This window comes from Haemaphysalis longicornis, unplaced genomic scaffold (genome assembly GCF_048455015.1).
Source record: "Haemaphysalis longicornis isolate Haplotype H1 unplaced genomic scaffold, Haemaphysalis longicornis Haplotype H1 scaffold_28, whole genome shotgun sequence".
Lineage (NCBI taxonomy): Eukaryota > Metazoa > Arthropoda > Arachnida > Ixodida > Ixodidae > Haemaphysalis > Haemaphysalis longicornis.
Genome location: NW_027526329.1, coordinates 552,122 through 579,579, shown reverse-complemented (window position 1 = coordinate 579,579; position 27,458 = coordinate 552,122). Strand labels below are relative to the sequence as shown.

The 27,458-nt window shown below is 45.9% G+C and overlaps 1 protein-coding gene across 1 annotated transcript in view; it reads right to left on the bottom strand.

The window, feature by feature from the left end:
- Positions 1-4,819, bottom strand: part of LOC144172987 (alkaline phosphatase-like) — a 103,398-nt gene extending 98,579 nt beyond the window's left edge. The window contains exon 1 of the mRNA XM_077701581.1: positions 4,680-4,819. Coding sequence (XP_077557707.1) covers positions 4,680-4,737 — 58 coding nt within the window. The 5' untranslated portion in view covers positions 4,738-4,819. The remainder of the gene's footprint in view (positions 1-4,679) is intronic.
- Between the last annotated feature and the right edge of the window lie 22,639 nt (positions 4,820-27,458).

Below are 27,458 nucleotides of genomic sequence, written 5' to 3'. Positions count from 1 at the left end.
TCGATAATCCCTCCCTTCCTCCGTGTCGCTCTCCTTCCCCAACAGGGCATTCGTGCCCACTCTGATAATAAAGGTGTTTTTCCTCCCCAGTTATTGGTTCAGTCACGGCCGCTCGATGGGAACTAGTTTCCATTGAGCCGCCGCGGTTCAGTTAAGGTAGAACCACACAGTTCGCGCGCGAACAACAGCATCCATGCTTATCCACTAAATTATATTTTTCGGAGCCCTCGGCCCAGACATCTGTCGCTCGTAATTTTAATCTCGTATATCGGTAGCGCCTCCGTTATCCCGGTCGTGGATATATCTGTGGCCAGTTTTATGCGCTCCTTGTTTAGACCAATTACACTTATTAGCGTGAAAGCCTGATGTGCCTCACCAAATGTAAAATTGACGGTCGCCGTCGACGTCAACGAGACTAATACCAAGATGGCCGCCGCTGTTATTAGTATAAAAAAAATTGAGAGGATTGGTTTTCTCCTCAGTCCTCACAATTTTATTATCTTCGCATGGGCGGCCATTTCGGCATTAGCCGTGTTAACGCCCATAACGACAGGCACTTTTCACTTTCGGAGCCCGCGAAGTTCACGCTTGCCTGTTCCAATCAAGTTTATTCCCTCACTCACTCAATGATTCATTAAGTCATTTTCTCAGAGAGACCGACAGGATCGTTGATGTGTCGTAACACGAAAGCCTTGCGTTTTACGGGAAGCTGCACGCTCACTTTATGCAACCATTACGTATCTCTGAATGTTCATTTCAGTAGGCACCGCACAGATGGAAGTATTGTCACTTTACACAATCATGACGGGGCGTCAAGGGTACAGTGCAGTGGATATAGCACAGCCTAAAGAATTGTGTTCTCTCATTGTCATCGCCCTGGTGCTTTTCTCTTGAGGTTGTTTCCTTCTCTCTCGTAAATCAATGAGGCACCTAGACCGTTGCCCCAGTTTGTCTAACGTATATGCGTTAGCGTAAACGTGCTTTCTGGCGTGCATAGTTGGCATCCACAGATTAATCCTGTCGGCTATAGTATGTTTCATCATACGCTGCTTAATTGAAGGCGATAGCGCATCAGCTATGTCCACCTATTGTCATTTGCAGCCAAATATCTGCTGTTGTGCAGAGAATGCGGGTGAGACTCGTATATTGAATGCGCCGAATTTGAATTCCCTACCACCCGTCACGCCGACGCTGGGTCGCCAGGTTTTTCGCGTAATGGACCTGTTGTATGGGAACCACACGCTAACGCCGCACCACGCCACAGAAGGAAGAAGCTGCCTGGTGCGTGTCCGTTCATAACTAATCACACATGATAAAAGCGAATGATAAGGGTATAAATAATTTATTAGTGATGTATAGCTATAATTAGCAAGGCTAGATTAAGGTGACTATGAATTAAGATAAATTGAGGTGGCTTACAATATGTTTTTACGGCCTTGTTCTTGAATAAAGGTTGAGAATAGTGCTTGTTAAAGTAGGAAAAATATGTAATTGGACAAATTAATGGGGAATATGTAAAGGTTTATATAGATTCAGATGAGATTACGATAGATTAAGATGGATTAAAATAAGCTGTAATGATTGAACACATTAAATTATCGCAGTTGCTGTGTTGACGGGTGAACTTCTGTATAAAACGCCGTTTATAAAAGGGAACTGTCAAAAATGTGCGACAGGCTTCACCATTCAAAGCACGTAAGGAGTCTTATGTGTCCTGAGAAATCTACTTCTTTGAGGTAGGATGCTTCCTACAGCGTTTATCTATAATCCGAGATTGTTTGGCATATCTATGGTCACTCCCGTAATTCTCAGGAATGGTTTAATATCGTGCATGATATCAGCAACATGAAATTGTTGAGAAAGGAAACGATAGGGAATCAATGTATTGATGATGAGAAATCGTAGAATCAGACGGGAGAGCACAGATCCTTGGGGTGTACCCCTACAAACCAGTGGAAGGTCATCCAAGTGTATGATGATGACAGAAAGGAAAGCGGTTTTGTTCGTAAGAAAGTCTCCGATATAGTGTACGCTCGCTCCCTGGGGGCAATCTTGGCTAGTCCCTCCAAAACAACTTCGTGTTTTACGTTATCGAGGCCTTGGTAAGGCCACGACCTAAGATTACTCTCATGTCCATGGGAGAACGTACTTGCCTCCGTCCACTGTGTGATTCTTAATCTATAACATGTTGTCTTGGGTCAAAAGCAATGCTCTTAAGCTTATCATAGCGTGTTGGTGGTATAGGCCGTTGCCAATAGTGTCGCTGATACTTTTGAGGACATCGTATTTAGGATGCTTGCCAATACAGGATGTTAAAAAGATACAGGATGTTAAAAAGACAACTTAAACCGTCGATGTGAAGCATTTTTGTGTGGTTATGCATTACTAAAGCGAAACTTTCTTTCTCATTTATGGCGTAGGTTGTCAAAAACGCGCTGCAGTGAAGCTAACGTTCTCGTATGTTGATGATTATTGTAGGTGAACAGAAAGATAAAAACGCTTTTTGTGGTCGCAACCTGGGTTCCTCGCGTTGTGAAGCCGCCGTCTATCCGATGGTGCCATTCCGACACGCTCGAATAAGTTTGGATTAGTAGAGTCGTACATGGACGTTCATAATTAAACAGTAGCAGCCTGCACCCCTCCGTCTAACAACGACGATGGTTAAACGCGAAGGTTCTTTCTGCGAAACAGAATGAGAAAGTATCGAAATCAAAATCGCTGTGTCCAAAACACCGAACTTCGCACGAGGAGTCAGCGCTCAACGGGTCAAAGTCCAAATGTTCTGCGAGGCAAATTCCAAAGCCGGAAGAAAGCCCCGGAATCCCTCACGAGAAACGTCCGCATTCAACCATCGTTGTGGTAAGGCGGAGGGGTGCATGATTTTTCCCTATTCGTGTCTTCCAAACCTAGGGGAGCTTGCGCATCAACTAGCGTTCGGTAATTCATATCGTTAGCTTGGGAAGGGAAGGCTCGGCGAAGTTTCTGATCATCTCTTTCGCTCTGCCATCAGACCCAGTGCGGAATTCTTCCTCGGCTTTCCCGCAGCTTCCCGGTGTTGCTGAATGGTGATCGGTCCTTCATTTGCGGTGTTCTGTCGTCCGAGTAGTATAACAGCGCGACGAGGGTATTGAAGCCGAATGCACTTGCTTTTTTATTATTTGTATGAGTTCAACGTTTTTGCCTTTGGGCTCAGGAAAGATTCGGTATAAATTATTGCGCGGTTTCACCCGGCTCTAAATCTATGAGGCGTCGCGAAATTCTCCGTGTTTTTAGGAGTGTGATGTATAAGCCCGTGTTGTCGCGCATTTCGTGCCATTGCTGTGGAGGGAGTCGGCTCGCGTAGTCCCCTATTTCGGCGTTTATACTTGCCATTCGTCTCCTTGACTGGATCCCCACAAGTGAAGAAGGCGGGCATTACTTGTCGCCAAACCTACCTCTTCGTGTATACTCTCCGTGGGCTACTCGACTTGTGCCCTCAAATGTGCCGACCATGTTTGGGTGTTGGTTATGTCGGGTACAATGTCGTCGAAGCCCCACTCTGCAGCCCTAGGGTTCTAACATCGTCCCAATTGGTAACATCCATTGCGTTACAAAAAAATTACTGATGCTGCTATGGCAACGGTTTCATTGATGCGCGAGGAGGAAACGCCGTGCCGCGTATCGTCTGCTATGGGCAGAACGAGCGCGACTATCTTTGTGTGCCGCAAGAGTGAAGAAACACCGCTTGCAATTTTTCTTTTCAAATTGGGCTGCTGCTGCACATCTTCCTTTCGACAGCTTTCAGTTGCCAATTTGCTTGGACTCTCTTGGGCTAATTTGCACGTACACAAAACATCTGTTCGGATAACTTTCATAGTTGCATATGCGCGGGCCAGCACGCCCCGAAGTGTGACAATTTTGTTTGGGGCAGAAAAAGTAGCAGGCGGGAAATGTGGTGTATTCACTGATTTTATTAGCAACGTATCTCAGGCGAAGTTCAATACATGGCACAAAAGCGCAGAGCTGTGTATCACGAATAGTAAGTGCAAATGTCCGCATTCTGAGTCGGTTACAAAAACATAAGAGTCATCTTCGTACAATTCATCGTATACAGAAAATTGCTGCAGAGGTTACCGCGTTCATTTGCTATACACTATGCCATTCTAGAGAAACAATGTTTCATAAAAACACGCGTTTGTGAATAATAAAATGATTATGAAATGAGATGACCAGCTCATTTCGCCACCACTAACAACCGCTCCATATTCTTATTCTGGTAAATTTGCTAGCACAAAAAACCTTTTATAGGTGGCAAATTTTCGGCGTAATTTCGCCATACGTCGCAGCTAGTAAATGGGAGAAATACCACCATGGATATGAATAAACCGCAAGTAACAGCGAAACAAATATTGAGAATGCGAACAGGTACAAAAAATGTGTCCTAGCACAGGTTGAAAAGCGAAACGCAGCTCGGCCGTCGCGGAGGTACCTCGAACTTCTTGTAACATGGACTGCAAGCGGCCAACTGCCCCGTAAATAATTTTGGGGGCCTTTATCGTGTGAATAAGCATTCAAAGAGTTTAATGTCATTATACGAACCTGATCGTCGAAACGCTCTAAAGACAAACAAATTCGTCGATGAAGCATTTAAGCACATTAGGCGAACTGTGATAGAAAGAAAATGAAGAGAAACCGCTCACCAAACCGATACCGAAGCAAAATTTCCGTCTGCGTGTCCGCTGGCATCAATCGGCTCATGAGAAACTCTCGACAAGTAGCTTCACAGGCTTACAACATTACTGACGAACGCGTTGTAGCGAACAAAAAGAAATTCACTGTAACGCAATAGCAGACGATTTTTCGGTTCTCCCCGCAGCTTTCTTGATAAGGATAGCGCTTATTGCTTATTCGTAACTTTGACTGAATAAAAACTGTGCTGACCTGCCGTCTGCTCTGAAGGGGCCAAATTTCGCTGTTCTATTCCTTTCCGAGTTGTCGCACCGCACAGCATCGAAGCACGCGTTGGGTTGTTTTCACAGTTGCTCTGACATTTTGAGCTCGTTCGCACTCGCAGACACCACAATTTTCACCTTCAAGGCATAATACCAAATTCCTACACGTGCACATAAAGAAAGCGGCAGGTGCAGGATGGCAGCAGAAGAGATAGGAGCGAAAGCGCCGCCCATCGGCCCAACGAATGAAGGGACTAAATAAATAAATCGGGTGCCAAATAAGGAAACAGCCAAGAACACATTTTATTTCTACACATAATGGATCACTTTACTTTATTGCTGCGTACGTTGAAAAGATAAAGCCACATATGCAAAAGTTGCTGAAATTTCGCTTGGCTACCAGCGTCGTGGCGCCACGTAATTTTGCGATACCGAAACTAGCCGGAGTGTCCGGCCCCTGATAATAATCTTAAGAGAATAAACAACAAAAAGAAACGCCTTTTTTGCGCTGCGAAAAAGCGCGACACAAACAATAACTGGACTGCTTGTCAGGTTGCTGAAGAAGATAATTTTAAAACCGTTTTTGACTGCAAAAAAAAAACTTTTGATAATACCCTGCCAAGCTTGTTGGCACGTGATCCCAAGAAGTTTTGTAACGCAGTAAATGCTAAGGAAGACAGATCAATTTCTTTTAACGATGAATCGGGTCCGCCCATACCTCTCGCCGAATGCCCGTCAGTGCTGAACAATGTATTTTCAAATTTCTTTTCGCCCGCATGTTCTACAAATGAATGCCTCAGCCTTCCACAGACTGATTTTGTTTCAATGCTTCCTATTGTCATTGAACCGTCCCGGATAGGGAAGATGACTGAATTCTTAAAGTTGCCATCCTCCTGCGAGCCCTATAACATTACCTCAAAATTCCTAAAACAAACTGAAATGTATTCGTCCATCTTCGTAGCAAATATTTTCCAGCAATCATTAGAATCATGTTCGCTTCCGAAACATTGGAAAATTGGGAAGGTGGTGGAAAACAGGTGACAAACATTCTCCGTTTAACTACTGCGCCATTTCGTCAACAAGCTTACCTTGCAAAATATTGGAGCACGTATTGTACACCCAACGTCTCAGTTTTCTAGACTCCGATTCTTTATTTGTTGCACCTCAACATGGCTTTCGGCGTTCATATTCATCCGAAACGCAGATGCTGCTCTTTACACAAAATTTGCATACAATACTAGACAAAAGATCCAGAGTAGACTGAGTTTTTTTCTCGATTTCTCAAAAGCCTTAGATAAAGTTGACCATCCTTTATTATTGTTGAAACTTTCCACTCGGAAAATATATCCAAATTATTAACCTGGCTTGAATATTTCCCCCACTGACCGCTATCAATACGTTACCCTAAACAATTACGATTCCTCTTTGATTTCTGTAACCTCAGGTGTACCACAAGGCTCAGTTTTAGGTCAACTACTGTTTTTCACATATATCAATGACCTTCCGAAGTGCGTTTCATCTAGTATCCATCTCAACGCTGACGACTGCGTTCTTTATCGAGAAATAGGAATAATACTGACCAGCTTTTGCTGCAGTCAGATCTAGATGGTACCCTGAGTGGAGCGAAATTTGGAAAATGCAACTAAACCCTGACAAATGCAAACCAATGCGGTTTTCTCGCCAAAACGAACCACCTTCAGTTTACAATCTCAGTGGCACGCAGTTGGAAGCCGTCTCATCTTATCGCTATTTAGGTGTAATTATAACGTAAACTCTTTCGTGAAGAGCACACATCGAATACATAACCAGTAATGGCAACCGCACATTAGGCTACCTCCGGCGAAATTTCCGCAAAGCTCCGGTTCCGTTAAAGTTGTTATTCTACAAAACTCTTGCAAGACCAAAATTAGAATATGCCACCTCAATCTGGGACCCGAATAAAACACCTTTACAACACACCCTTGCACTTGTTCAGATAACGCCGCCCGTTTCATCCTTTCAAACTACAATAGAACTGCTAGCGCAACACAAATAGAGTTAACTCTGCAACCGCAGCTGTTGTCCTTACGAAGAAAAGTTTTCCGCCTGTGCTTATTCAGTAAAATTTATCACCACCAGTATTTACCCAGTGAACTAATTCTAAGGCCACCGTATCGCTCTTGACGTGTCTACCGCGCCTACAAAGTCGCGAACATGTCTTGCCACACAAACTCATTTTTTTTTTATTCTTACTTCCCGCAAACCTCGACCGATTAGAACCACCTTCCCGGTGACATTGCATCAATAGCCGATTCAAATATTTTTCGCTGATCGTTGTTTTCCTTTTTCGGGTGTAGTGATTCCACGTGATATTCTTTCTTTTCGTGTTGTTTTTCTTGCTTGTTGCTTATTTTTATTTGTCTTGAATAACTGTTGTTGAGCGCATGTTTTGCACATTTATTCTGTAATACTGCGTAAACTGTGTATATTCTTTGTAGCCGGTAAATGCATTCCGCTTGTCGTTTAAATGCGAATATTTGTTCACATCCGTCCAGGAGAACCACTAGCGTATTTTCTTATGTACTTTTGTTGCCTGTACTACCAGCATATGTAGTCTGTTACATTCTTGCCGCTTTTTTACTTGTATTTTTCCCCCATACCCCCTCCCCTCTTCAATGCTTGTGCGACTGAGGGTACTTGAAACAAATAAATAAATAAATAAATAAATAAATAAGCGAGGGCTATTAAGCTTGCCGAACGAGCTATTTGCGCTTAAATTTAGGGCACATTCTTTTATATATCAGTAAGGATTGTAGGGTGAAAAATTACAAACGAGCGCGTAAACACATAGGCACTTAGAAGGCTAAGAGACCGCCTTTGGTAGGAGGCGGTTCAGTCCAGCGTCCGGGCTAATTCCGGAACTAGACTCATATTCTATCCTGGATAGTCTGGGGAGACATTATTGCTTGTTATTGCCCTAGCAACGCCGCCGCCATGTTTGCTTTGAAGCCGTTACAATTGTCATGGCAACAATACGAGGGGGTGCAGCCTGCGTGTGGGATAGGTGATGCTCTCGCCCTCTCATGCCTGCTTGATTTTGCCGCCCCCCTCCGGGGTCCCCAATTTCCACAACGGCCTTGTGTTTACAAACGCTTCGCCGGCAGAGCACCCACGTTACATGTGTGATATCGCTGCGGGCGATTCTTTCAAGCCCACCGTTCGGACTCAGCGGCCTCGATGTAGAGTATTGAGTACGGTCGTTGACGGTGTGGGATAGATCTGCCCCAGCAGATCTATCACTTAGTTTGTTTTTTATTGCTTAGTTTTCTTTTCTTTTTTTTTGAGTTTTTTTCTAAACTCAGATCGACGTGTTGTTCTTGTTTAATATACTGATTTGGTATGTTTGAGGTCGCTTTAGGTTTGGGGCGCAGCCAATGACGACGTGGGTGCTCTCTGCAGCGAAGTGTTTGGAAATACGCCACCGGGCAAGCGCCGCTGCGCAGCCTCCACGGGACCAGCTCGGCTGCACCGGTGCGCAGCCAGCGCAGCTACGTTGCCCGGCGCACGTCGCTTGGGCAGCAAGTAACGATGCCAGTTGGTATATCACTGGAACACTTTATTGCCGTTCCGTGCGCGAATGCGCCGTGCGTCCAGAAACACAGATGCGCAATACAACACAGACAAGGTTGTCTGTTATCAGGCATAGCGCACGCACTGCACAAGTCCTACCCTTCCGCTCAGCTGCACGGCATACGAACGAGGCTCGCACCTTTCGCTAACGGCAATCCAGCAGACTTCGTGTTGCTATTCATTTTGGCGTCTTCGGCTTCCCTTTTGCAGCACCATAACATCTGAGAGAGCACACACTATAGTTCATCTCAGAAGCTAGCTGCAGCACTGTGGAGGCTACATTGTTGTCCCCCTCAGGGCGCCTAACTCACCGCGAAGGAAGCGACAAAAGGCGCCGGGGCCGTGCGGTGCCACTTGCCGAGAGGGGAGAAGGGAGTGTCCTTTCAGGACCCCCTTCACGGCGGATTAGGCGCCCTCAGTGGGCGCACTATTGATAACAATGTAGCCTCCACAGTGCTGCAGGTAGCTTGTGAGATGAACTATAGAAATCTCCCATGACCCGCCGCGCTGGCTCAGTGGCTAAGGCGTTCTGTTGCTGAGCACGAGGAGGCGGGTTCCATTCCGGTCGCGGTGGCCGCTTTTCTGATGGAGGCGAAAAGCAAAAACGCCCGTGCGTAAGAGATTTCGGCGCACGTTAAAGATCCCTAGGTGGTCAAAATTAATCCGGAACCCTCCACTACGGCTCGCCTCATCGCCTGCGTTTCGTCGGCGCGTTAAATCCTACAAACAAAATCAATCAAAATCTCCCACTACATGATACTCGCGTCGGCCTCGCCGTGCAGCAGGTGCAGCAGCAGTGACTTTTTTCGCGCATGGGAAGAAGTGGACAAAAAAAAATAAACAGAAAAGTGTTTTCTCAAACCCGCTACCTCTAAGAGCGCAATAATGGAACCGAAAGTAGAAAAAGTAACATCGGCCTGACTTTGCCACTGACACTGCGCAACACAGCCGTCGGACGCGTTGGACTTGTCTGACAACCATGACCAACTGACATAAGAGGCACTGTCACTTATATGACCATGTTTGTCGAGTCACACCTTACATTTTACTGAACGATTACTACGAACCGTACTAAAAATACGGCAGGTATAGAAGTCCGACCAAAAGCAAAGGGCGAACACTGGCACTGATGATGCTTAGTGGCTTCCCCTTTGTAACGGGGTGGCGTTGCACAGCGGCCTTAGTGGGAACGCCACTGTATAGTCACCTCGCCAAAAAATACAAAGAAAATAAATAAAAAACAACATACAAATATAAAGGAAATACTTTTACGAAATTTTTTTGCTAGTCTGACTTCTTTGTTCGCCTGTCTTCCTAGATTGTTCTCTGCTCTTTACCCATCAACATTCTAACCTTCTTTTTACTAACCTCTACTGCTGTTTAACTCACTTTTCGCTAACCTTAAAGCCAAGCGTCTCCGGAAGCTGGATGGCTCCCTCACTGAGGACTGGGCGGATACTTTTGCACTCCGTTACAATATGTCGCATGGTTTCTGGCTTCTTGCCGTAGCCTGCGCAGAGTTCTGTCTGTACCGGCTCGCGGATAAGCGTTTTTGTCCGAAAGCAACTAGCCCGGGCTTCAAAAAGCAATGCACTCCCTTTGGTATTATCGAATAATTTTTCCCTTGTGATCTCCTGCTTCCCGACCACGTAGATATTTAAGGACTTCTTCGCATCCATCCCCTTTTTTCAGGTCGCTGTCTCTGATTCTTTCACTTCAATTTTTATTGCCTTGGTCATTTCCCCTGCACTTCCAGGTTTCATATACTTTGTCCTGAGCCTTCTGGTTCTTTGCCTACAATGTGTGTCCACACTTTTCATGTAACGATACCGTAACACTTTGGCCGCCCATCTCTGGTCATCAATACTTGGAAGTCTTTCTTCAAAACATATTTTGCTCTGTGCTTCTCTCACTTGGAAGTATGCCCATCCGATGTCTCCCTGCACTGCCTCATTTGTTGTTTTACTGTGTGCTTTTAATGCCAATCGCCCTGCCACCCTCTGATTTTCTTCTAGCCCTGATTGAATCTCTGATTTGACACACACTACTGCGTTTGAAAAGGTGAGTGCTGGTACCATAACTACCTTCCATATTGTCCTGACTACTTCATATCAGTTATATCCCCACAGTGCTCTGTGCTTCATGATAGAAGTGCTTCTTTTGCCTTTAATTCTTAAATGCTCCTCATGAGTTTTTAGATACGCCTGACCTTCGTTTATCTAGATGCCCAGATATTTGTATTCTGTTACCCGCGGCATTGCTACTTGTTGAACGAATACCGATTCGTTACGGGCGTCATCATTAAAAACCATAACTCCCGACTTTGCTGTGCTAAACTCTAACCCCAGTTCAGTGGCTTCTTCCCCGCAGATATCTGTGAGCTGTTGCAGACACTGCTTGCTATCTGCTAGTAGTACTATGTCATCTCCATATATCAGTCCCGGGATATGTTGTTCCACTTCCTGTCCTTTGCGGCTATAACACATATTGAAACCTATTTTACTGCCTTCAAGCTTTCTTTTTAGTCCAGCCATGTACAGCATGAACAGCAATGGCGACAGAGGACAACCCTGCTTTAAACATCTATTTGTGACTACCGGTTCCGTGCACTTTTGGTCCTCCCAGGTAATTTGCACCTCGCTGTCATTGTAAATTCCCTGAAACAGCTGTATAAAATCCTGGCCTAATCCCTCCCGCTTAAGTATGCTCCATAGAAGTTCTCTATCTACGTTGTCGTAGGCTCCCTTTATATCGAGAAATGCTATCCATAGTGGTCGCCCCTGAGCCATTGACACCTCTATGCATTGGGTTAGGACAAATAAATTGTCCTGTACTAAGCGTCTGTCTCGTCTGTATTCATTTTGTAGTTCCCCAGTATACCGGTCCTCTCTATCCACGCCTGTAGCTCCGCTTTTATGGCTTGCATTGCCAGCCTGTATGCCACTCAGGTAACTTTATTAGGCCTGTACGAACCGGCATCACCCCTGTCTTATTTTACCTCTATATATCACCCTCATCCTGCTCTTACGCCTATTGACCGGTGCTTGCTTAGTTTTTATAACTTTTTCGATTGCCCGAATAAGTTGTCACTTGCTTTTTGGGCCCAGTAGGTTGACCAGCCGCATAACAATTTCATCCGTCCCTGTTACCGTATTAGCTAAACATTTTCTTCGGCTTCTTTCCTGTTTAGATTCTCCATCTTTAGCTCTCTATCTGTACGCACCTCAGTTGTCCCACTCTCGAAATTCTGTAGTGCTCTCTTCGTTCTTCTGAACTTCTCTTGTATCATTAAGCGTATGTGAAATACCGCCTCTCCCCCTTTTAGTACCTGGCCTTAACCTTTTATGACATGACGCTGTACTTCTTCGGTCTTTTTCCTTAGTTCCTTTACATGGTTCCAAAACATTCTCGGCGCGCCTTTATCCTTTGCCTGTATATTCGAGACCCATCGCTCACTTTCTCGTTTAAGTTTTTGCTGTACAAGTTTTTGTACTTCCAGCTTTTTAAGGCGGTACCAATTCCTCCTCAAAGTTATTTCCTCTACTTGCATTCCCACTCGCTTGGCCTCCCTGTGCTCTATCGATGCTTGGTCCCTTTGTGTTATAGCTTCCTTGATTTCCCTGTTCCACCAGATTCTAGGTTTTCTTTTTCCTTTCTAGTTGTTGCGTTTTTTTTGCGTTCCTTATCTTTTCTTGAATGAAACCGATCACTTCGCTGTATTTTCAATATTTCGTATGTTGTCTCTCGACTTCCGTCTCCAGGCTTTTGGCAATACTAGCCATTTGCTGATGGTTTAATTTCAAGTCGTGTACTACCGTTTTGCGGTTTTGACCTTCCGTTTTTTTTAAGTCAAAGTTATCTGTTTATGGTCACTTGCTAAGCCGTGGGCACCTATTTTATCTATTTTCATTAGAGTCAACCTTTCATACACTCCTTCTGAAAGGAGGCTGTGCTATACTGGACTGGTATTCCCCTCGTTCCCAAGTAGTTTGTCCCTCACATTTATTCTCCCTGTTTACTACAATCAGATTATGCTCTTCACACATATCTAGTACAAGTTTGCCGTTGCGGTCTGTGTATCCGTGCAGGTGATCAATACGGGCATTCATGTCTTCCACTAGAATCACCTCGCCCGATCTTCTTAACTGATCAAGGTCCCGCTTATAGCAGCCTACCAGTTTTTGATTTTTTCTCTAACCTCACTGTCATCCTCTGACCACAGATAGGCGACTGCCAACAGCGTTTCTCTTCCCGCTATAGTGCCCTTAACCCACATATGTTCTTCGCACTTTTCGTTTACTCTGTGCCAATTGGCTCCCTGTTTCTACCTTTTCTACCTACCTTTTCTAGTACCTACGGTTCTGTTAAGCCTTGCAACATATATTCATGCATTGCTGGGAGCTCTTTTAAACTCGAAGAAAAGTTTCTGTAAAGGCGTATATTTCAGTTTTTTTTTCTTTTTCTAGTCGACTTCGAACCTCTAGCCATTTTTCCCATGATCTGCCCCCGTGCATGTTTATGTAGTTAATCTTAGTAATTCCACGCTTTTTATTTCGGCTAATTGTTTTCCGATGTTTGGGATAAGAGTCGGTCACCGGGGGGACATCGCTTGCCTCTTCGCTCGCCTGCATTGCTGCCTCATGCCCCTTTCATACCTCATGCACTTCAGCGGCGTTGCAGCTCCATCTATGAAAGTGGGCGGTAAACAAGATAACCAAACTACCATCTGTGATACAGTAGCAGAATGGTCAGTAGGCTATCTGTATAATAAAAAATGCATCGTACTAGCGAACATTAAGACAGGGACACAGCTAAAGAGAAGAATTCCTTAGTATACAGTAACCAACTCGCCCAACTTAGCGCTTTAGTAGGCTATCTGTAGTTATGATTGTGGGCTTTTAACGCGACGACGCCACACAGGCGACTACCTCCGGATGAATTTTGATCACCTTGAAATCTTTAACGTGCGCCGAAATCTCGAACCCACCGGCATTTTCGCTTTTCGCCTCCATCAGAGAAGCGGCAGGCGCGGCCGAAACCATCTGTAGTCGTAAGGCCCTGCGCTGCATACGTGATTGGTGGCACCACGAAACCACGATTTAGCTGAAGAATTGAAAAAGTCGCTTGAAATGTTTAATTTCTCAGTGAATAAAGCATGTTATGCTGCCGGGCAATCCCGCAGGGCGCTATTAGACAACAAATCCTTCGAATAAAAGAAACTTGTATTATGCCTGCATGCAGGTGCGTAGCCAGGAATTTTTATCGGGGGGGGGGGGGGGGGCGGTCGACCAAAAGATGGGACGGGGAATATGTAGGCAAGGCGTCTTGCGTATTGTTTTTCAAACGAAGCTTGAAATACCTGACTTTAACATGCTATTTGTGTATGCTGGCAGTAACAGTAAAGACCACCGTAAGGAGCTTAGATTATGATGACGATGATAATGATGATGACCTAAATTCCCATTCGCCTGTCTATTTGTAGGCCACGGGTGATTCGTTCGTCCGTAGAGCAGGCGGCTATGCGGGCACGCGCTCTTGAGCGTGATCATGAGTGTGCTCGTGAGTGGCGCGCGGTCCCTGCAGTTCGTCAGGCGGAAGTGGAGGCCAGCACTGGGTGTTTACTATCAAGATTCGCGTGTTTTAGGTTTTCCTTTAGGAAAGGGACTGATAAGGTTTCTTATCAGCTATAAAGTCCAGCAGGATTTGAATGTGATCACACCAGGATCGAGCGGCCACGCGTGCAACCGTCCTACGGTTTCGTTTCGGAACCGCGAAAATCAAGATTTCGCACTGTTCTCTCCCTTGTTGGCTGTTCCATGCTACAGCAATGGAACGCACGACTGACTTGCCACCATTTTGGGTTTCAAGCTTTACATTAGTTGTTATCAAGCACAGACTTGGTTGCCTTTTATCTACGCCGACGACAACACTGGCATGGAAGATTTTCTAAAGCTGGTGCTCTATCAGCTGCATTTGAAAGAGTACCTTTCTCTTGATAACCTTCGAATCACAGTGGATCGTACGTGCGGCGCATTCGTATATTATGGCGGCGAAGCTAGCAAACGTGCGTCTTCGTCTTTAAGTAATCGCCTTTTTGTTAACAGTTGTGGGGTTATAGAAGAGGGGTTAAAGTAGATTGGTTTACTTTTCCCTGCAATAGCAAAACCGGCGACGAGAGAGACTAATCAGTCTTTGTCTTCTCGTTTCGCCCCGCTAGCAAGCTATCTCCCACCCCGCGGCTGCGCGCTGTGCCGCGCCAGCCGCGGCGGGCCGTGGCTCACCGGAACAAAGGAAGCGACAAGTGTTTTCGCTCATTGACATTTATTACTTAATAATAAACATCCAAAGAGCATGCAGGCTAGCTGGTTGGCGGCGAGGATCTAGTTCCTCGCCCGGGCAATTTAAGGGAATCGAGAGGTTCGACTCACCGCGACAACAGTCATCGCCGGGGCGCCGCCCCAGCGCGCTCGCGTTTGCCTCGCTGGGACACCGATGGCAGCCATTGTCGCCCTCCTTTTTGCCCGATCCTCGAAGGAAGGAGATCGCTAGGCACGTTCTCTCGCCTCGCTTCCCGAGCTCCAACTCTCCCTCCCGCAGCTCGCATCCCGCGTGCGCTCGCCGGCTTAAAGACACTCCTACGGCGAGGAGGTAGATCCCCCTCGCCGACGTCTTGCCGAGCAAGTTCCCGCGAGGAGCAAGCGGCGTGGCGAAGCCGAACCAAAGGAAACGCGCTAAGGTCGTGTTCCCACACAGTAAACTTACGCTTAGCGGAATACCTTATTGCACTGCTGTTAAATGTTGAGCGTGATAGACGTTTCTTAAATTTCATTCTATTTCTACCCATTAAATCGAACAGACATGGCTTCAGTAAAATTCCGTTTCAGCAAATACAGAATGCTGATTCTAACCAAGAGGGAGGTCAAGAAAACAATAGAATAGTGCCAAAAAGACAAAGCTCCTCAATAAAGAGAATTGTACAGTTTTGTTGATGTGGAGGAAATACAAGGTGGGCACAGCAATGCTTTTTATGTAGAAGAAATTATGGAACTGCAATAGTCAATGAAATGCGATGTCGGTCGTAAAATAAACACATCAAGGATTGATAGCGGACTGAACAAAATACAGTGACATGCTGTGTCATGTGATTATACTTGGTACCAGTGTAAAGACAAGCAATGACACGCTAAAGTCCAGACCACATGTATGCCTATATGAGGCTTTTCCTGCTGTTCCGCCGTTTCCCGGCCGTGCTGTTCCGCCAGCGAAACAGCGGGACTGCCTCTATCGGCTCGCGGCAGGTTCCCGGCGCTGCTCGGTGTATCCGACGCGAAATGCACCTGGGCTGTATATGTTGACATGTACAGCATATGGAGCGGGCACAAGCATCAGGCGTTGACGTAGCCCTTTTCAGCTTTATATGAGCAAGAATGTGCTTAAAACTGCAGGTTGCGCGCCTGCAGGCGACTTCAGGCGGTTCTTCAGGCTAACTAAACCGCACCCCAGCCTGGCATGAAACATTTCGGGGGGGGGGGGGGGCGGGAAGGAGGGGGCACGGGTTCGGTGTGCCCCTCCCCCCCCTGGCTACGCCCCTGCCTGCATGGCCGTTTCAACAGAAAGTCGCTCCTCGTGCAAACAGCAAAACCTCAGCTGGTTGTAGATACAGGTGTTAATATTTGAATCCGATTCGCAAGGTCCAACAATATTCAAGTAATAATGAACGAACCGTGCATAGGTTCGACTGACAGATCGGCAGTGAGGACGAGCGAACAAGTGAATTTGAACAAGAATTCTCTGAAACTGGACCCGTACCGGGACGCGTACTAACAAAAAATTCGCTGCATTCGCCCCACGTGACATGTGTCTTCGCGCGATTGGGAACGTTAATTAAATTGTTCATAAGCTGCGCCCCGACTTGAAATCGAACTAAAACACACCAAATCACCATTTAGTATAACAAAAACAGCACGAAGGATTGAGTTGAAGCATGAACTAGTTTCATTTAGCCCGAATAACTTAAAGTCCCACCCTAACTACAATAACGGTACGTTCACTGACACTTATTTTAAAAGTCCGGCTGTCACACACACGCCTCAGAAAGATGCAACCAGTCTGAGGGCTGCGATTGTGCTGCATAGACACGGTACACAAGCGCACATTGTTCGCGAAAAATTGACTTAGTTCTGTGAGGTTCCTCAGAATTGCAGTCAATCATGCGACACTTCCACAGGCTAAACAATCTGATCAGCACGGAAAGGTCATATGGCTCGGAACAGTTCCTCATCACTGGCAGGAATCATATACTGTAGGGGGCGATGTCTATGTCCTTTTTAAGAGTCCTCTGCACAACATAAAAAAACACAGCATCCTGACACAAAACAAAGAAGTGATCAATTGTTTCAGGCTGGTTACACAAACGACAATTAACAGACTAAGGCACGTATACACCTTCAGTATTGAGCCATGTTTTCACAGGCAACTTCGATGTGTGCAGCTTAAAAAAGAATGTTTTTGCAGCCGTTTTGATGCACATGTTCTCGAAGCGCTTCAACACACTGTCATGTAACATGAACAACACACTGCCATCTAAAAATGTGCACTAGAAATAAACTTGCAATTAAAATGTCCGTCGCGACGGCGGGGTCGTTTCCGCAGCAGCTCAATAAAATAGCACGCGCAGTCACATCGCACATGTACGTAGAGCCCTTTGCAGCGAAGAGTCTAAAAACACGCAACCTCGACCGGTAACATCATCCTGTTTTGTATAAGATGAATAACTAAAAGGGCCTAGCGACATCTACTGGTCCTCTTTCAACACTATAGGGACACGCAACAAACTCGTCTTGAGCACTCGCAATCCCACGTGCTTTTAAAGCCAAGAAAGTTTTTGTACGAATTTTCAAAGTCAGTAAACGTACCCATTTACGCTTAAATTACATTAGTTCGGTAGTTTTCAAATTCCATTTGGCAATGTTCCGCCTACCACCGTCTTTTATTCGTCCTTCCCGGTGCACCGGAAGGGCCGCTATGCAGGGTACGCGAAATGGAAAATCGCGGTACGGTAAACGTAGCACTCTGAGCCACAACTAGCACGTAAAGATAAACTAACGCTTATCGGTTCCCGGTGAAACTGTAGGGTCATGCGCAGTTTTTATTCTGCAGTACACCCCATATAGCTACGGAATTTCTCACGGATAACGAATCCCACGTAGCACTCACTCAAGCCCGACCGCCCTGCTCCCCCCTTCCCGCCCCCCCCCCCCCCCCCCCCATCAATCGGAACATTAAAAATGCGATCTATACATCTAAATAAGCGACGCATTTGAATATTGTTGGCATGTGCTCTCGCTGTACAGGCACACGGATTGTCAAGCTGTGCAGAAAAAGGAGAGAAAACGAGCTCTACTACCCAAAGAACCTGGGTCCACGCCTTTGTTGTGGCCACCGGGTCCCCGGAGTGTCGAAGTACAAGGGCGATTAAAAGAATCTGATTGTGGGGTTTAACGCGCCGACGCAACGCAGGCGATGAGGCGCGCCGTTGTGGAGGGCTCCTGATTAATTTTGACCACCTGGTGATCTTTATCGTGCGCCGAAATCTCGTACACCCGGGCGTTTTTGCTTTTCGCCTTCATCAGAAAAGCGGCCGCCGCGGCCGGGAATCGAACCCGCGACCTCGCGCTCAGCAGCGCAACGCCTTAGCCACTGAGCCACCGCGGCGGGTGCGATTAAAAGAAATGCGAACAACGCAGCGCACTGCCTCCGACGCATGCTTCGCCGCCTGGCTGAGAAGTCAGTAAACTGCGCACATGCGCACTCCTTCGAGAGCGTTTGAGAGTTTGGCCTACAAAATTGGGAAATGCTTGATCAAGAAGAGACGCCGGTCGTTTATTTTGAGGCGCCTTTTCACGCTCCGCCGCCACTGAGCAGTATGATCGTTGAAGCTGGGCTATCATGCTAGGTGCAATCAGCCTGCTGCGCGCTTGGCTTCCGAATGTAGTAGATAACAGAATGCGCAGCGGCGACAGAGCATAACAAGGTGCTTTAACATAAATGGCCGGGGTCGCTTCTTTATCAAGCATTTCCATGAACAGTAGGCCAAACTCTCAAACACCCTGAAAGAACTACTCATGCGCGCAGTTTACTGACAGTGCAACCAGACGGTGCGGCACATGGCGGAAGCTGTGTGCTCCATTATTCGTATTTGTTTAATTCCCCCCTGTACATTTGTGTGGATTCGGTGCACATCTTCGCGAGAGCTTCCTGTGCAGCCTGGAGGTTCACTGTCGTTGGGATAGGCAGCCAGAGCTCCAAGGAAGCGGCCGAGACGATGTATTGAGCAGAAGAGGGCGCGGGGCGTTTACCGAAATACGTGTTTTCAAGGAAAAAGCCTGGCCATTACAACTTCACTGCTGCTTTGTGTTTGCGTCTCTTCGCGTTCGTGTCTTCCTCTTACGACGCGAATTTTATCAGGAAACAGACTGGCGCACGCCGCAGCTTCCCTGGAATCCGCCAACTGCGCGGATAATGTGCACATGTTCGTTTATTTATTTATTTATTTATTTATTTATTTATTTATTTATTTATTTATTTATTTATTTATTTTGAGGTTTAAGGTGCCAATGCGACACCGGCGATAAAGCGTGCCTTAGTGTAGGGCTCCCGATTATGTTTGACCACCTCGGGGCATCTTCAACGTGCGCTGAAATCTCGAACAGACGAGCGCTTTCTCTTTTCGCCTCCACCGGAAAAGCGGCCGCCACGGCTGGGAATCGAACCTGCGTCCATGGTTTCAGCAGCACTACGCCTTAGCCACTGACGCACCGCGGCGGGTACACCGGTTCTACTCTACAGAGTATAACATGTGTACAGTTCTGGTGAAGACGTGTACAGTTCCGCGCCATAGAGTTTTGGTGTGACGCGGCATGCATTATTCCAGAAATTTTCCCTGTGTATTTGGTAGTGTTGTCAACTTTTTGGAGTAGCGCACTAGCCTTTCAAGCCTCCCGTTTAGTGCCCATCCACAAAGTTGGCAGTCCCACTAACAAGGGAACAACGACAACGACAGCCGTTGTTCACCTTCGGCAACGTGCAGAGATAGCACAATTGGTAGTGTGTTCGTGTGGGGACGTGCCCCAGGACATATCTGTTTGCTTGGCATGCATAGTTTGTGGAGATCTCGGTTAGCAGATTGCAATGCTGACGTTCACGCGCACCCCAGCATGCAGTACTTCTGCGATGTCATGGTACCACTCACAGTACATTTTTAGCGATGAGTGAGCCACCTCACTGGGTTACAATATTTGAACAACTCCTCACCGTCCGAGATTTACAGGTTGCATTGTGAAACTGTAAATACACCTTGGGCGCTTGTGTGTTGCAAGTGTGTATAGTTGTGCTGCACGCAGCGTGTTAAGTACTGATGTGTGTTAGCCAAAGAAATGACTGAAAAGTAATATTGACCCTTCACAATATACTTTTTTAGAAACATTGTACATATTACACGGCACTTTATATACAATGTTGTATGTAGAAAGAGCGTGTTATTCTTTGTGTATAGGGGACCGATATATATGATACTAATGTGAGCGATTAATTTTATCTTTCGCTGTGAAGATGAGTTTTATGAGGAATGTGTCTGAATTCTATGTAATAAAGACAAAAAACGAGGTCTCACAGTTGGTAGGGCACTGGGCTGCTACGGTGTATACGGGTGTTCAAATACCATCGAATTAAACATCATGCATGTGTTGCTTTTTTTGTTTTACCTTTACATCGGCGGCAATTTTCTTGACGAGCCAACCACACGAAGAACAACGACGATGGTTTTTCGTAGACTGGGGCACGTAAGGCTTTCGCCATAAGAGATTTACACTACACAGCTGGCAGTAACCCTCAATGTAGCCCAGGTATAAAAAACTAACAAGGCTTCCTTCACATAGGGGAACTTGTGGATCGATTCCCCAAGGAGGACAAGGTTCATTTAGGACAGCTAAGGAACCGATAATGCAGGTACGAGAAGGAAAAAGAACACAACGTCTGGTCCGAACTCGCATTCTGGACCCATCCCTTTCCTTCTCTTTCAGTGACGAACGGGAAAAAATAACGAAAAGCAAAAACCGTCGGGGGACGTGTGGTGTTAATCACGAAAACATGTTCGTAGCGTGTGCTACAGCGGTCGTTTATTCGATCCTACTTGCCTGTGGGAACATATACATTGGCCAAACGGGACGGTTCTTAAATATCAGGCTAAACGAACATAACTATTCAAAAAAAAAAAAAAAAAAAACGTCGTCTGAGCCACTTCTTTTCCCATTGCCGCGCATGCATTCTTGATTGTGTAAGTGTAGTTGAGCGCGCAGCCATTTTATTCCGACATAAGAACAAGCAAACCCGAGAAATTCTACAAACCAGCAACATATTAAAAGCTGGTTCGGAATGCATCAGTCAGCCATCCATCGCCTCGCTTAGTCGAGAAGTCGCATACATAGATGCGCAGTTTGCGCGATTTCGGTGCCTCTTCAGGACATGCGTGTTGGGGGAAGGGGAAGGGGGGGGGGGGTCCTAACCTGTGTGTGATGTGGTTTGCTTTTTTTAACGGTTCGTGCGCCTCAAAGTTTGTTTTTGTGGTTTTGTTGTGCTGTTTTCTGTATGAGCGGGCGAGTGCGCCGAGAACTGTGACGCAAGGGGGGCGTGTGGATTGGGCGCTTGGGCATTGAAGGCTTGTATGTGCGTAGTAATAAACCAGTTGCGAGCCTGCGCTTGTGCTGTCTTTATATGGTCCTGTCCCCGTTAATTTGCGCGCAGTTATTTTTTTAGATGCATCATTACCAACTCACCCAACTTTCAACCCTTTTACTTTTCTTCACTCCTACGTTGCGATGACAGGCCGGTTTCCTTGCCAGTCAGACAAGTCTTCCTACTTGTTTGTTTTTCCCTAACACTATATTTACCTTGGAAAGAAATTCCGTCCTGTATTTACTTTTCTAATTTTGCCGTTTTAAAGAAATAGAGATCACGCCAGGACTAGGTACACGGCTTCTGGTCAATTTCCCCGCGTGGGTATGTGCCATGCTCTGGAGGTAACGAACCAACCTGCCAACTTACTTATCGTGCTGTGCGGGTGCCTGGACATACAGGAATCTTGCTCAATGAGATGGCGCACAAACATAATTCGAGCACTTCTTCGGCAACATCTCTTGCTCTGTCGGTGATCCAGCACTATCCTGGTTAGACCAGAATACGCCCGCTTAAAATTTAAAGATAATTCATCGGTTTCTGTTTTCCCACAATCGGAAGTGGCCCTCACAGCCATGAGCCTCCGTTTTCCAGAGGTAAACTTATATTTCAGCTGGTCAGCATCGGCATTACAGACGCATGGCTGTTTGTAATCGACGCAGATCCTTAGAACACTATTTGTTTAATATCGCCGTTTCTCAGAGCAAAGTAAAATTTGCCTAACTGTCGCGTTCGAATGCCTTGGACCCGAATTAGAAACATCCGTACATTCCTCTATTTGGCGCTTGAACTTTGTTTAAAGCAAGAAATATTTCACTCCCCCCTTCAAGAATTCTTCATCGCCACCGGAATAATTCTACGCTGATCCGTACGGCCAGTTGCTTTCCCCCGTTCCTACGGAACGCATGGGTTATTTTCTTGCCAATCATTGTTTTCCCATTTTCTACTATTTACACCTTCCTCAAGGACCGGCCAATCCTTATCAGCCGGTAGGCTCAGGCTCCATTACCCCACAGAGGAAGAAGAAGAAGAAGCACGTCCTTTCTGACTGCGGCGCCATCACGCGCGCGAGGCTTTTCAGAACGCCACAGGATGCGACACCATTGGCTGATCGCCCGCAACAGGCCTAGGGCGAACCGCCAGTGACACGGCATGCTCTGACTGAGGAGTGACGTTCTCGGAACGAGGGTGCACAGTGTCCAGCCATCGATTTCCAACCCGTGTTCTCGCCCCGAGGAAGGCTGCCAAACGCAGCGACGCCCCATCAACTTCTGCCCTCGGAACAGTGGCATCCGTGATAAAGGTGAGTGAGAATTTTTTTCGCCACGAGGTCGTTCCTGTATGACAGCCCAGCAGCCAGATTTGGGTCTCACATATGTCTCCTCTCGGTGCGTAAGTTCCTTCCGAAATGTTCTGTCGGTTGTATTAAAGACGGTAGTCTATCCTAGAATACTTAAACCCAGAAATTGTGCTCTGTCTGTGTGTCTGTCTGAGACTCGATTCAGCCACCCAGCCAAAGTAAAACAAGGCCTGCGCAATAGTCTTATGAAGTCACAGCCACATTTACCCGTCTAAGCCCGGTGTAATGTTCATGCTTGTCAACAGTGTTGAAGAAGAACAAGATATTAGGCAAATATAAGACAACAAATTTATACATAAGTGATAATCACGGCGTTCTTTTATAAAAATATCATAGATGCTTGATTTTTGCCAAATTAAATACTTTATCCTCTACAGAAAAAAAATTCACTTCGCCGTCGCCTGCTGTCTCCAGCGCCACCATAGCTTCTGGTGGCATTTTAAGAAATCAAACGACAACAGTTACGAAAGGTTTCACTAGATGCGTTCCCCGTTCTGCCTGGAACGCACGTGGAGCAGGACAACGCGGTTGTATAAACGTTGAAGTAGGGTGCCTCGATCCACGCGCGTCTCCGCCGTACGGCAGCGCTGGCATCGAGAAACCCGGCCTGTAGCAGTGGAACGCGGTAAATTTAAAATGATTTAATCAAACCTTCAGCATGTTTACCTTGTGAGGAGCGCGACGGGTGAGGAACAGCACGAGATATGAGCGGGAAAAAGAAGGGAGGTATTTACTTCATAAATGTCAATAAAGGCTATCGTCTTTTGTCGACATTTGCAACGAAAGGAGCCGATACGCGGCCAATTTTTTTTTTATTTTGTTGGTCGATATGTCACACTGCATGCATTTATTATAACGCTTGCGGGGACAGTACACGCCTGGGATGAAAACAGTTGGACGGATTCGCAATTGGGCTATTTTGTTTAGGGGGACGATTTCATTGCCATGCATTGAACAGAAAATTATGTTAACGGCGATATAACTACTATCGGCGTCAAATGAAACGCGAACACGAAAATATGAACCAGAACGTGCAAACTTAAAAAATACTGTTCGTAGAGCTCATATAGTGGCTTGCTATTGGTCTGTTTGGAAAGCCACATCTCCCAACTTTGTTTTTGTAACTAAGGGACAGTAATTTGGGCTTGGATGGAAAGAAATCGCACTATTTATGTGTTCAGATTCATATTTTGGAGTTCGCGTTTCAGTTGACGCCGATAGTACATGTGTGATCCCTCAAAGACTTTGCATCGCAGCAGGTAGAGGTCGGACCCATGGGCGAACGTGGACGTGAGGGCAGGGTGAAGGCTGTGGAGGTTTAAGGTCAAGGAGGAGGCGTTCCAATAAGGAGAAACAGCTGTCGATCGTTGGGCGAGCGGTCACGCATTATATATAATGAACTCATGTGTAGGCTACCTCGGCTTTCCTGTAGCAGTTTTAATCCAACATTTAGTGTCCTCACTGAGGCTGTTGTACGCCAATACGCCCTGCAGGAAAGCCAGCTTTCTCTCACGCTGATGATGGACGATAGTTGGTGAAGTGAATAAAAATTATGCAGAAATTCAGAGAATTATCCACTAATGCGTAGAATTCTTATGCCGCTTGTCTTGAGGGTGAGATTATTTACAGACAAATTTTTTTCTCTTTTTTCTAAATCCTTTCCGACCAGTAACCTCCACTTACGTTATTACAACCATTACAAGTGGAACATTCGCGAAATCTGCAATATTGGGGAAATACGTTATACGGCTTGCCATTTTTAGTAATTGCTTAATATTTTTCTGTTTTTTTTCAGTTTTTCAAAATTTCTCCCACAAATCATCTGCATTTATTTTAACGATTACATTTGGAACTTTCGCGAAATGTGCGTTATCCTGGAAATGCCACGCATTATACGCTCTGCCATTTTCAGTAATTTTTAAATATTTTTCTTACTTTTTAGGTTTTCAAAATGTCGTCCGACCAGCCTCCCTTGACGTTATTGTAACGATTTCATGTGGAACTTTCACGAAATCCGTATTATTGTGGAATTGCAGGGCTTCACACTGTTCGCCTGTTTCCGTAATTATTTTATATTTTTCTTATTTTTTTAGTTGTTAAAATTTTTTTTCGGTCAATTATCTTTATTTACGCTCCTATTACGATTAGAGGTGAGACTTTCGCGAAATCTGCGTTATTGGGAAATGCAGGGCGTTATACGTTCCACCCTTTTTCCTAATTTTTGATATTTTTGTTATTTTTAGCTTTTCAAAAGGTTGTCCGACCACTTAGCGCCATTTACGCTATTATAGCGATTACAGGTGGAACTTCAGTGATATCTTCACTTTGTGGAAATGCAGGGTGTTACACGTCATGGCTGTGCGGGCACTCGGCAAATAATGCTATGCATTGAAAACGCTTCCCGTGCCAGGAAACGTGAAAGCCAAGCAGCAGCTACTGATTCGCGCCGTACACCCCAAAACCAAACGTTAGGCCTACGGAGTACACATTCGAAAATTGCTGTGGATATTTTAGAAAATTAGTGCGTAGATTCACAGTAGCACGTACTCCCAGTGTGGAGTTGTCCAACAAACGAATCTATCACGACAAAACTTCGCGCTCCACAGTCGCCGTCGTTAGGCGGAGGGGTGCGCGATTTTATTTTTGTGTGTGTGTGGGGGGGGGGGGGGGGGGCGGCACTTCAAAAAGGCTCCTTCCGCTTCGTGGGTTACTACACCTTATTGATTTGGGAGTTCTCGGAAATTTATAACCTTTATAGGCGCAAACGTGGAGAAGATATTTTCCTTAACGCAGGTTTTGCAACTAGCGCACTAGATTCATAGGCACGTATCTGGGCTAGTTTTATCGCAAAAATGCTACCAGTAACCAGCCGTGATTTTTAGATTTACGACTCAGCATACCTCATGTGAAGTGAGAGAGTAGTGCATAAAAGCCCTGCTTCAGTCTGGTCATTCTCATGTTATCCTTAAAGAAGCAACGGCAGGTGAGCGTCGGCTTTTTGTACTTTTATCGTGATGCTCTAAAGATTAACCGCTATTACTTTTTTGCCTGAGATCAGAAGAACGAGCAAAAAAATTGGCGCCGTATCTGCATGCACGCTTCCCTGCAAATGTCATCGAAAGACAATCTGCCGCCGCTGCCACGTATATCTGTCACTCTGTCTGCTGCCAACTTCCTCTTCCCAACTTCCAGTCTTCCTCCTTCCACGATAAATACGGAGTAGGTTTGCCGAATGTAATTCGTTTTTCCCTCTTTCTCTCTGCTAGCGCGCCGTTTGATGGGACCTCTTGCTATGGCTGGGCTCAGCGCTCGAGTCACGAGCGTGAGGCTCTAGCGCGAGCCCTGTTTGTATTTTAAGGTTAAAATAATTTTTCCTACAGCTTTCTTGTTGTTTCTATAAAAAATATTACGATGACGTCTCTTTTAAACAAAACAGAAGACTGAGTGTCCCATAAGTTATTAAAAATTTCCTCAACTATGCCTATTAATTTCTTTTGTTTGGAACAATGTTGAGTAGTCTGACGTATGGTGCCAGATTTAGTTGTTTAAATATTGCTTGCATACATACACCTGTCGTTCAATATTTCTTTTAAGTGTTAGCCGTGCAAACAAAATCGAGCGACAGAAACACGTACAGACGAAGACTAAAGTTTCGTGCATCACTAGCATACGAAAAACTGTCGTATTTAAAAATTGCGCGGCAGACAGACAGATTAAAAGTTTTTCTTTGAAGTAGCCCCCTAAAACCTATAGTGGTTAAAGAGTATCTGAAGCTGTTATAAGATGACGCATTAAGGACTGCAGAAGTTAACTTTTGTGGGTACTATTATGTTAAATCTGCACTCATTAAAAAAATGACATGGCCCATTTTAAGTCATCGTTACAGCTTGAAGGTACAGTAATACAAGTTATAATAAGCAACGGACAACACTTCCCCCTGAAGGGGTCCTGAAAGACGTTTTGAACATACTAAATGAACAAGCGCAATCGTTCGGTTGCGTTGTCAATGTCATCTGTGCCAAATATAGTTTTCCTTGCGGCGGAAACCCCAAACTTTCTTTGCAAAGTTTGTTGCGGCGTCCCCACCCTTTCCTGCGTGTTTTTGGACTCCGCCATTCCGGCGCATGTACAGTCACAATTCAAATACCAACCGCGGAGCGCACGGCCGAAGATACTGGTGCCGTCACCTGGCAGGGGCCATGCAAAACGCACGGACACGCGCAGTTGATATTTCGGAAGCGAGGCTGCATGTCCCACTGCGATGTGTCGCCTCTCCTCTCTCGCATGCTTGTCTCGCAATACCGGTTACGGTGTACTTGTCTATAGTTGATGAACGCAGGGTGCGTAGACGTTTCCCGGAAATTAAGATGGGGAAGAGGAAATGGAATCCACGACGCCCTCTCAAAAATTAGTACTGGCTTAGCTCGGCTATGCCTAGATATATGTAGCGTGAGCTAAGGTTCAATTGGTTATTCTTAGGTTTCGTGGTTGTCTATAATCAGCTATTATCATGCTTGCTGCTGCTAAAACGATTTACAATCCAATCCAATGCAATCCAATCCAATCCCCTTCAGCTCAGTCCAGTCACTTCCCGTCACGCATGCGCAGCACGGCTCTACTGGAGCCACACGAATGGACTATCAAGCGGCTCCGGCGCAGCGTCCGACTTGGCTAGTGCGCAACGGAGGCACACAGCTGGGCACGCACCGGCGCCCGTGCGTCTGCCGTGGCTATGACGTCAGACCTCTGGTGTGCGAAGACCGGCGACTGTGCAGACCCAATTCTCTACACACCCGTGCTCCAACTGGATTGAATTTCCAATCCAA